The sequence below is a fragment of the Crinia signifera genome, chromosome 6, assembly GCF_055691185.1.
Source record: "Crinia signifera chromosome 6, ASM5569118v1, whole genome shotgun sequence".
Lineage (NCBI taxonomy): Eukaryota > Metazoa > Chordata > Amphibia > Anura > Myobatrachidae > Crinia > Crinia signifera.
In genome coordinates, this window is record NC_139222.1 from 100,871,370 (window position 1) to 100,882,563 (window position 11,194).

The window sequence follows — 11,194 nt, forward strand, 5'->3', positions numbered from 1 at the left end:
TGGGAGGCTATAGGAGACAGTCACCGATCATTAACCCCTTCTTTCTTCTTTGCAGTTTCTTTTGCTGGTCTCTGGACGGGCAAGTCTCCAGCGGGTGAACCCCTAAAGTGAAAATGACCTGCCGGACCATAGGCTGTACCTGTCATGTGCGAGCACATTCATTAAAACCAAATCTGGGGTGAGTATGGAACTACGTGGGGGACTGGTGGTGGGAGGCTATAGGAGACAGTCACCGATCATTAACCCCTTCTTTCTTCTTTGCAGTTTCTTTTGCTGGTCTCTGGACGGGGAAGTCTCCAGCGGGTGAACCCCTAAAGTGAAAAAGACCTGCCGGACCATAGGCTGTACCTGTCATGTGCGAGCACATTCATTAAAACCAAATCTGGGGTGAGTATGGAACTACGTGGGGGACTGGTGGTGGGAGGCTATAGGAGACAGTCACCGATCATTAACCCCTTCTTTCTTCTTTGCAGTTTCTTTTGCTGGTCTCTGGACGGGCAAGTCTCCAGCGGGTGAACCCCTAAAGTGAAAATGACCTGCCGGACCATAGGCTGTACCTGTCATGTGCGTGCAAGGTGTTAAGTAATGTTGTTTCTCATCAATAAATTTTACATGTTTATTCACCTCTCGTCCATGAATCCAGTTCATGTCAAATGGAATATAGCTAGCTTGAGTTTGTGTTTGATTTTGGTAGAGTTTTTAAACTATTGAAAATAGTGATAAATCAATCAATTATATGGTCAAATCTAAGTTATCTAAGCTATGGGAACACTCTCCCAAAATCATTTGCTTTCTGAAACTATCACCCTGTAATAGGCCCAGAAATTCGCTTTTTGGATCAATCACTACTGTTATGAGATGGCGGGGATTGCTCCAAATATTTCACTGAGACACCTTTAGAAATCTATTTAGGTGTATTTGGCAAGAATGACATATTTAAGGAAAAGCTTAGAAATAGGAGTATCAGTGAAATATAAACCCAAAAAGTACTTGGTCTAAACCGGCACCAATCTGGAAACTCCTAGCTTGTATGCATGTAAAACACAAAAAAAAACCTTAATATTTATCTGACACTGACCCTTTATCATTTTTTGCAGTCGTTTCAAAAGAAAATGGTTCACAACTGAAAAATGGAATAATACTCATCTGATACCTTTTTAATAACATTCAGAAGCAAGAAAGCAGTCAATATATTTGAAAAACTTTATTTAACTTTTTTTCACATGTTAAATTCCGAAATAAATTAATACCATGGTAAAGACTTTCCCGGTGTCAATTCTTAATCCTTACCGTCGGTATAACCTGCAAAAAAGGAGAGCAAATTTTGGAAATTGGTATCAAAAACCTATTTGGGAAAAGATGTGAGTTGCAAGCTGTGGGCACCGGATGCTGAGTAAGCGTTGTGGTAACGCACAAGCAAGCCACACTTCAAATGCGCCTGGTCTGTGCGTTAGCACAAGGGACAAGATGCGAGTTGCAAGTTGTGGGCACCGGATGCAGAGTAAGCGTTGTGGTAACGCACAAGCCAGCCACACTTCAAATGCGCCTGGTCTGTGCGTTAGCACAAGGGACAAGATGCGAGTTGCAAGCTGTGGGCACCGGATGCAGAGTAAGCGTTGTGGTAACGCACAAGCCAGCCACACTTCAAATGCGCCTGGTCTGTGCGTTAGCACAAGGGACAAGATGCGAGTTGCAAGCTGTGGGCACCGGATGCAGAGTAAGCGTTGTGGTAACGCACAAGCCAGCCACACTTCAAATGCGCCTGGTCTGTGCGTTAGCACAAGGGACAAGATGCGAGTTGCAAGCTGTGGGCACCGGATGCAGAGTAAGCGTTGTGGTAACGCACAAGCCAGCCACACTTCAAATGCGCCTGGTCTGTGCGTTAGCACAAGGGAAAAGATGCGAGTTGCAAGCTGTGGGCACCGGATGCAGAGTAAGCGTTGTGGTAACGCACAAGCCAGCCACACTTCAAATGCGCCTGGTCTGTGCGTTAGCACAAGGGACAAGATGCGAGTTGCAAGCTGTGGGCACCGGATGCAGAGTAAGCGTTGTGGTAACGCACAAGCCAGCCACACTTCAAATGCGCCTGGTCTGGGCGTTAGCACAAGGGACAAGATGCGAGTTGCAAGCTGTGGGCACCGGATGCAGAGTAAGCGTTGTGGTAACGCACAAGCCAGCCACACTTCAAATGCGCCTGGTCTGTGCGTTAGCACAAGGGACAAGATGCGAGTTGCAAGCTGTGGGCACCGGATGCAGAGTAAGCGTTGTGGTAACGCACAAGCCAGCCACACTTCAAATGCGCCTGGTCTGTGCGTTAGCACAAGGGACAAGATGCGAGTTGCAAGTTGTGGGCACCGGATGCTGAGTAAGCGTTGTGGTAACGCACAAGCCAGCCACACTTCAAATGCGCCTGGTCTGGGCGTTAGCACAAGGGACAAGATTTGGGGACAAGATAGATTAGAGGGTGCACTTGGGTATTACTCACCAATAGGTATGTAGCTTTGGCATTCTCCCCGTTTTGGATTTTAGGAGTTGAAAATCAATTTCCAATGCACTGCCCCTGAAAAATTGAAAAAAAAAAAATGGTGTTTGCACTGGGTGTAATTTTGATAAATATGAACAAATGTTTTAAAGGTTGCATTGCAAGGGTAGAAATGTGGGATCAGATTGCTCTTTTTATGGCCCATTATTACATCCACCATATGTAAGGAGCTTTCATCATTTCCCAACAATTATCAATGCATGCACGCGCATGCATTGCATAACTGTTACGCCCAACTCCTTAGTGAACACAGCTGTAGGAAAAATTTGCAAGGGTTAAATAATCATAAGAAAAGACAAACTGAAAGTTGGAGAAAAGAAAGCTTTCTATATTAACATAAAAACAAACAACATGTAAAATAAATGGAAATATACGACCGTGTTCACTGTGCAGGGTCCTCCTCCGCCGGTCCCGGCCTTTGGGCGGTTGAAGCTCGAGCAGGAGATGTGCGATGTGGTGGCGTCCTTGGTCTTTGGCTGGAGGGTGGAGGAGGTGGATACATTCCAGCGTAGCCTTGGTATGCCTGAGAAGATCCAGCCCACGATGTTTGGAGATGCGCAGGCTCCTGATGCCGACTTGATGAAGATGGTGGCATCCACGGTGAAGGGGTGGCTCTCGCTGGTTGTCCCACGTTGTCCGGATTGTATCTCTGCTGCAGGGAACTGGCGATCATCATGCAGCTTGCCGCAATTTGTGTCTGGCAGGTGGAAATTTGTCTCAGGGTCTCCTGTTGACACGCTGCATTCTCAACCAACTTGTAGATCCCGGTCATCATCACCTGGTTATCCTCTCGACGTCGGCGTTCGGATTCCACCCAGTCTTCATGCCGTCTTCGCTCTATTTCGGCCCAATCCTCCTGGCGTCTTCGCTCGATGTCGGACATCGTTGTGGCCAGTGTTTCAAGATGCTTCTCCATGGCTGTCATCCTCTGCTCCATCATGATCCGGTACTGGTTCTGGTGATCTTCTATTTCAGACGCCAATTGCCGGACTCTATGGACGCGCGTTGGAGCCTGTTCTCTCTGGATGTCCTCCACGAGCTGCATTCCGGCTATAAAAAAAAAGGACAAGATAAATAAATTTTATCCATTTCACACAATGTAATCTTTAAAAAAAAAAAAAAAAAAAAACCACAAGGTTACAAACAAATGGCAAAAGCTTACAATCCATCAGTGGTGGTCTGGTGGGATCCACCTCCTCCTCATCTTCAGACGCTTCCTCGATGTCCTGGATGGAATGATGATAACTTGGAAGCTGATGGGCCAATCCTCCACTTGCTGTAGATCCTTCTTCACCCAGTGGGGTTTGCAAGCTGCTGTCTTCAAATCCTCGAGAGGTGTCTTCTGTTTGAATGGACGATTCAAACTGACTGATCGAGTACAGATCCAGGGTGATGGTCTCTTCCTGTGTTGACTGTTCTTCAGCCGGTTGGCTTACATGGGTGTCTTCTGTCCGATCTTCAGCAACGACAACTGTTGAAATGAAAATATACATTTTAGAACCTTGCAAAATAATTTTAGAGAGAGCAAAGTAGTACAAATAATTACCCTGCTCCTGAGTTTGCGAAGGTGCTGTTTCTGCTGGTGTTGTCTTTCGTCTTCTTCGTTGCGCAGGTGGAATTTGCGCTTCGATAGCGTTCAACACTTCTGCTCTGCGGACATTGGACTCCACAGAGCCTGGAACACCTTCCACCATGATTGGATTCATGTGTTCCTGGATGGCTCGTTCCCACGGCTGCCATGAAACTTGTAATGGTGGTCCGCCTCCAGTCCCAATTAGATGTTGCCTGACTTGGCCCATCTTCCGTTTTGTGTGCCGTCGACAATCATTGTATCGTTTGTGGCATTTGTCGATCGACCTGACGTTGCCACTCACTGCTGTAATCTAAGATGCAAAAAATCACATTATAAACAATCAAATAATGCACTTTTTTAAATGGATTTATTTTAATAAAAAAAAAGCAATGAACCTTCTCTGCAATCGAGGCCCATATTCTTTTACGCTCTCTACCGCTCGTTTCCTGTCTTCTTTGTCCACACAGTTGGTCATAGAACTTGTGGACCATTTCAACCAGCACGTTGCTTTCTGCAGTAGTGAACGGGATGCTCTCTTCTTCTCCCTCGGCAAGTTGGTCTAGGGGAACCTTTTTTTTCCTGCCAGGTTTCTTTCTCGCTACGGGTGGTTGGACCCCAGAACCACTGGGTTGTTCGTCCAGTGTTCTGTCTGTAGCCTTTAAAAAACAAACAGTGTCAGCAAAATTACACAAAAAGATTTAGCATATATTAAACATTAACCTCATGATGTATTAAGTATTTGGCCACGCCCCTTTCCGTCATATGTTGTTCGCCTGCATCTTTCTGCGTTGCAGCAAAGAGAACTGCAAAATGCCGGCGATAACCGGAAATTATCACGGACTGTATTCATATCAGAGCTGGGAACCCCAGACTGCTATATATAGGGGACATCACAGGGCTGTATGTCGGACAATAATAGGATGTTATACTGAATAATCCAAACGGGTTATTCAATTAGGATGAGTATGTGTGCTACTGGAGGGAAATATTCCCTCATGTTATGTAAATGGCTGTACTATGTTCCCTAAGCTTTGTATACTGTAGCCCATACTGCTACATATGCATATGAAGGCAAGAAGAGCGTTTTTTGAACACAAGAGAAACTGGGAGGATAAGCGTTGCCCGTGGTTACGTCACTGCCTCCTGGTTATGTAGTTAGTAAAATGTGATGGTAGCATGAATAAGGGATTTGCTACAATGAAGTTAAATATGGCAGTCTTCCCGAATGCTTAATACCTAAAGAATATAACTGTATATCTATGGTCCGGTTAGAAGCGACCAAATGCTTAGATTACAATCTGTTTAGTTTGTGTATATTTTTTGGTTCTGGGATCATTGGGCCTCTTTATATATCATGCAACCGCACCCAGCATAGGAAGGGTTAAAAATTCCAGAGGGTGGTGGAGAGGGCTGCCTTTGGGATTTAAGTGGGTGTTTGCAGGTAGAGAGATTCTTCACACACCTTGTTATACCATGCCTGAGGAAGAGACCTAAGAAGTCTCGAAAGCTTGCATTTTAACAACATTTATTTTTGTTAGCCATTAAAAGGTATCATATTTGCTAGATTGCTATTTTGTTTTTCTCACTGAGGAACAATAAAACTTTTCTTATCAACTGGCTAACACGGTACCAAACTTTTTTCTTTTGACTAAATGGAGGATACCAGAATGTACCGCACACACATGGAACTAAAAGGTTTATTGAAGAAACTGGCTCAACTGGACAGCAACTTATTTTTTCTAACCAGATGCAAGAAGGAACACTTAATCCCCAAAGGACTTTGCCTTAAGAACCCCATTCTGCACACCTACAAAACTCAATATGCACATCATCTCTGCTACAGGACTTCTGAGAGACTGCGAAACCACCTTATTCATGTCTTCTACAGCACCAAGAGAAATGTCCAAATGGAAATACAAATTTTAAAGCGCTCCCTCACAAAGGACTCAATACAGATACTACAACAATATTATAAAACACTACAGCTGTGTCTAATCAATAACAAGAAAAAGAAACTTCACAGACTTCGCATAAAAGCAGGACTTTATTCAAGCACACAGAAAGTCCACCCCAAGTCTGGAGGGATAGAACAGAACTCCCAGCAAGACACAGGTAAATTTAACTGTGTGATTAATTTGTCATCTCACAAACCCACTAAAGTAGAAGTCAGTGTGCTATCTAGAGGACTTACATTCTGTCCGACCAAGCCTCTCGACAAAACAGAACTATGTAGTGACATGGAAGAATATTTTAGGAAACTAAGACTGAAAGAGTTCTTCCATGACAGAGAGGAGACAGAACCTACAAATAGCCAAACACAAATTAGACCAGTCCACAAGAAGAGTTCTGTCTGGACACCACCACCTGGCCGCAGTACCATTTTGGACCTATATATTGACTCTTTTAGAAATGTGGTCCAGTCAACAATATTGGAAAAACATAAAAAGGAATACTTTAACATCAGTGTGCAAGAAAGAAGAGCTATTCACACCTTAAGAAACAACAAGAAAATCACCATCAAGCCTGCAGACAAAGGTGGGGCCATAGTCATCATGGACACATCGGACTATACTAAGGAAGCAAATAGACAGCTGATGGATATCCAATACTATACCAAACTAGACAAAGATCCAACTCAAAAATATTTAAGGGAGTTGAGAAGGCTTGTCAGGGGGCTGTCAGCAGAGTCTACAGAACTTTTGGACTTGATACCCGACAGTCCCAGAATTGGAATATTCTACATGCTTCCCAAAATACATAAGCCCGGCAACCCTGGGAGGCCAATCATCTCATGCGTGGGAACCCTCACTGAAAAAATCTCAGGATGGGTAGAGGGTGTCCTGAAACCACTGGTGAGACATACAACCAGCTTTCTCCAAGATACCACGGACCTACTGAATAAATTATCAACCCTAGGTCCCCTCCCTAATGGAGCCATCCTTGCCACCATGGATGTGGAATCCCTATATTCCAATATCCCCCATGAAGATGGACTGACAGCATGCCAGATATATCTTGAGTCCAATGGGATTGCTTCTGGTCCTGCAACACAGCTTACAAAATTCATCCTTACACACAATTATTTTTCCTTTGGCAAAGAAATATTTCTACAGCGCACCGGGACCGCCATGGGCAGTAAAATGGCACCGCAATACGCCAATCTGTTCATGGCAAAACTCGAGAGTGACTTCTTAGCATCCTGCTCAATCAAACCCTTGGCTTACTTCCGTTACATCGATGATATCCTGATCATCTGGACTGATTCTGAACAAGAACTCATACATTTCCATGAAAAATTTAACAGATTTCATCCAACAATAAACCTGACAATGAATTACTCATATACCGAGATAAACTTCCTTGACACCACTATAACAATTCAAAACAACGCAATACAGACAACCCTATACCGAAAACCCATGGATCGGCCTTCATACCTCAGATGGGACAGCTTCCACCCGAAACACATCAAAAAATCCATTGTCTACAGCCAGGCCATCAGATATCATCGCATCTGCTCCAGCCCAGCAGATAGAGATGTCCACTTAAAACAACTTAAAGGGACCTTTTTAAATCAGGGATATCATCCCACATCAATCAACGATCAGATTATCAGAGCCATCAGGATACCCAGAAATCAACTTCTCCAATATAAAGAAAGAGAAAGAAACAACCGTGTACCCCTGGTAGTCACCTACAACCCACAGCTTGAGGTGCTAAGAAAAACTGCAAAAAAACTACATCACATCATACACAAAGATGACCGCCTGAAAACAATATTCCCAGACCCTCCACTACTATGTTACCGACAACCTGCAAACCTGAAAAATATTATAATCCGAAGTTCACTGCCATCCATTACACAAAGAGGAACCTATCCCTGCAATGTAAGGAGCTGCAAAACCTGTGCCCATATCCTCACTACAGACAGTGTACGGATCCCCAACACACAACAGGACTATAAGATCCCAGGGACATTCACATGTTCTACTACCAATGTAGTGTACCTGATTCTGTGCACCAAATGTCCTATTGGGGGTCTGTATGTTGGAGAAACAGGACAAAAACTTAAGGCAAGGATGAGGTCCCATCGCCACACAATAAAAGAAAAAAAGACACACTTTCCTGTGGCCAAACATTTCTGCAGCCCAGGACACAATCAGGATCATATGAAAGTGATTATACTAAAAGGAAATTTCAAATCACAAAGAGACAGGAGGGTCTGGGAATACAAATTAATGACAACGTTTGACACCCTTAACACAGGACTGAATCTATCCGAGGGATTTATGGCCCACTACAACATCTGAGGAGACTGGCCCAGAGAGAGTGAGGGCATCGGAGCTCTAACTCTGGTCTGTCATCAACTTAGAGACAATAAAACTTTCACACTACTTATCTACAAACCAATTAAGGACTCAATTTACAAGCTCATTCTGTTATTTTGTTTTGTTTTGATCTTAAGAATGTCCATCTATCACATCTTGTTCCTACTCTGCTGTGTATATATATGTGGTTCTTCACACACCTTGTTATACCATGCCTGAGGAAGAGACCTAAGAAGTCTCGAAAGCTTGCATTTTAACAACATTTATTTTTGTTAGCCATTAAAAGGTATCATATTTGCTAGATTGCTATTTTGTTTTTCTCACTGAGGAACAATAAAACTTTTCAGGTAGAGAGAGGCAGAGAAGTGTCCGAGCGTCAGCGCCGGGAGTTGTGGACTAGCGTGTCCTGGCCATCTGATGTTAATCTGAAGGATAACATGGTAAGGTTCTGATAACGTGAATAATACTGATGACCTTTCTGTATATAATGTATATAGACTTTAAATGCTGATTTAACATGTAAAACCCGTGTGTAAAATAAAGGTAATACTTTGGTATCTTTGCTATTGTTTATTCCTGTGCAATCTTTGGAACTAGGAGTGACCATGGGACTCTGCGTGAGGCTTAAGTCGCGCTGCGCTGCTACATGATCCCGGGATCTTCACACTGGTTGCCAAGGGGGGGGGGGGTCAGCAGAGTAGGTGAGCAGGCTATCAACGCGGGGGGGTGGGACTGGACCAGCTGACACGCTGATCTAAGTCAAATTTGCATCATCCTTTACCCTGCCACCCTGACAGTGCGCAGATCTACTCTGCTGAGAGCGGCTGTTACAGCATCCTATCCTGTCCCCACCCCCCCCCCCCCCCCCCCCCACTGCTCTCAACTGCAGAGCGGACTTAGGATGCAGGGTTTGAAAAGTTAACCTGCTCTCATGCAGGGTTCGTGATGCGCAGCAGCAGCAAAATATATAAAACCTACAGTCATCGGCGTCCGGTGGCCACTGTTTAATGGGTCCCGGCGCCCACTTTTAGGGTAAAATACGCGCTAGTGCATTGTTGCGAAACCTGTCTATTCATCAAGTTTTAAAGAAGTTACCTGTGTCCTTCTCCTTTTAGTTGTTTGTCTTGATTGAGGTGTTCCTTCTCGATCTCCATGCTCCATGTCGTCCTGCACCGGCCGGCCAGGGTTACTTGTGGAAATCCTATCACCATCTTCCTCCCTTGTAGTCATCTCCACTGGACTCGTCTCACCTGAAATAGAAAGAAGAGGGGAAAGGGGTTCCACGATCCTTGTCCGATGAGACATTCCTGTGAAATATAAACACAGATAAAGCAAACTTTACATTTTTGTACCTTTACTGTGCAATTAACCTACCTTAAGAAAATTTTGTGAAAATGACACTGAGGGGCCAGGCAAACCCAAGTGGGGTGCAAGGTGCAGGCATGCTTGTCAGGGATGCTGGGGTGTAGTGGGGGGGATCCCGACATGCTATGCTCGTGACCCAGGGCCCCCATTTTAAAATGGCTGCAGGTTTTTTTTTTTTCCTTTTTTTTTTGGCTGCAGTCATTTTAAAATGGGGACTCACGACCACGCCCAAAGCATGAAGGGCACCCACCACAACACTCCAGCACCCCAAACAAGCATGCATCAGGGCCGCACATGCCACCCACACATGATCCACACTCAAAAAAACCCCAAACAGGCAATTTTGTGAAAATGACACTGAGGGGCCAGGCAAACCCAAGTGGGGTGCAAGGTGCAGGCATGCTTGTCAGGGATGCTGGGGTGTAGTGGGGGGGATCCCGACATGCTATGCTCGTGACCCAGGGCCCCCATTTTAAAATGGCTGCAGGTTTTTTTTTTTTCCTTTTTTTTTTGGCTGCAGTCATTTTAAAATGGGGACTCACGACCACGCCCAAAGCATGAAGGGCACCCACCACAACACTCCAGCACCCCAAACAAGCATGCATCAGGGCCGCACATGCCACCCACACATGATCCACAGTAAAAAAAACCCCAAACAGGCAATTTTGTGAAAATGACACTGAGGGGCCAGGCAAACCCAAGTGGGGTGCAAGGTGCAGGCATGCTTGTCAGGGATGCTGGGGTGTAGTGGGGGGGATCCCGACATGCTATGCTCGTGACCCAGGGCCCCCATTTTAAAATGGCTGCAGGTTTTTTTTTTTTCCTTTTTTTTTTGGCTGCAGTCATTTTAAAATGGGGACTCACGACCACGCCCAAAGCATGAAGGGCACCCACCACAACACTCCAGCACCCCAAACAAGCATGCATCAGGGCCGCACATGCCACCCACACATGATCCACAGTAAAAAAAACCCCAAACAGGCAATTTTGTGAAAATGACACTGAGGGGCCAGGCAAACCCAAGTGGGGTGCAAGGTGCAGGCATGCTTGTCAGGGATGCTGGGGTGTAGTGGGGGGGATCCCGACATGCTATGCTCGTGACCCAGGGCCCCCATTTTAAAATGGCTGCAGGTTTTTTTTTTTTCCTTTTTTTTTTGGCTGCAGTCATTTTAAAATGGGGACTCACGACCACGCCCAAAGCATGAAGGGCACCCACCACAACACTCCAGCACCCCAAACAAGCATGCATCAGGGCCGCACATGCCACCCACACATGATCCACAGTAAAAAAAACCCCAAACAGGCAATTTTGTGAAAATGACACTGAGGGGCCAGGCAAACCCAAGTGGGGTGCAAGGTGCAGGCATGCTTGTCAGGGATGCTGGG

At 45.2% G+C, this 11,194-nt stretch overlaps 1 protein-coding gene and 1 long non-coding RNA gene across 4 annotated transcripts; one reads left to right on the forward strand and one right to left on the reverse strand.

Moving 5' to 3' along the window:
- Nucleotides 1-366: 366 nt before the first annotated feature.
- On the forward strand, nt 367-1,262 carry LOC146007857 (uncharacterized). The gene is made up of 2 exons (XR_014444414.1): nt 367-575; nt 1,098-1,262. It is a non-coding gene; the product is annotated as an uncharacterized LOC146007857 (long non-coding RNA).
- On the reverse strand, nt 1,176-9,869 carry LOC146007856 (uncharacterized). 3 transcript variants are annotated; one of them, XR_014444413.1, is made up of 5 exons: nt 9,539-9,869; nt 4,511-4,771; nt 3,705-4,425; nt 2,486-3,592; nt 1,176-1,302 (listed from the first exon to the last, which is right to left on the reverse strand). XR_014444413.1 is itself a non-coding variant. In XM_083146554.1 (5 exons), exons 1-5 carry the CDS (start codon nt 9,746-9,748, stop codon nt 2,925-2,927), a joined length of 1,785 nt encoding a protein of 594 aa, XP_083002680.1. In that variant the 5' UTR covers nt 9,749-9,868; the 3' UTR covers nt 2,335-2,924. The 3 variants fall into 3 exon arrangements, 2 of the variants coding, with proteins under 2 accessions (XP_083002680.1, XP_083002679.1); XM_083146554.1 differs by lacking the exon at nt 1,176-1,302 and having other exon boundaries at nt 2,335-3,592; nt 3,705-4,013; nt 4,089-4,425; nt 9,539-9,868; XM_083146553.1 differs by lacking the exon at nt 1,176-1,302 and having other exon boundaries at nt 2,335-3,592.
- Nucleotides 9,870-11,194: the final 1,325 nt, after the last annotated feature.

Bases quoted from the DNA above. Each gene is read 5' to 3' on its own strand.
- LOC146007856 (XM_083146553.1), bottom strand. From the start codon at position 9,748: ATGTCTCATCGGACAAGGATCGTGGAACCCCTTTCCCCTCTTCTTTCT. The intron at 4,772-9,538 runs GTAACTTCTTTA...TGTTTTTTAAAG, and splicing joins CTAAAAGGAGAAGGACACAG to GCTACAGACAGAACACTGGA. The intron at 3,593-3,704 runs GTAAGCTTTTGC...TTTTTTTTATAG, and splicing joins CAGACCACCACTGATGGATT to CCGGAATGCAGCTCGTGGAG.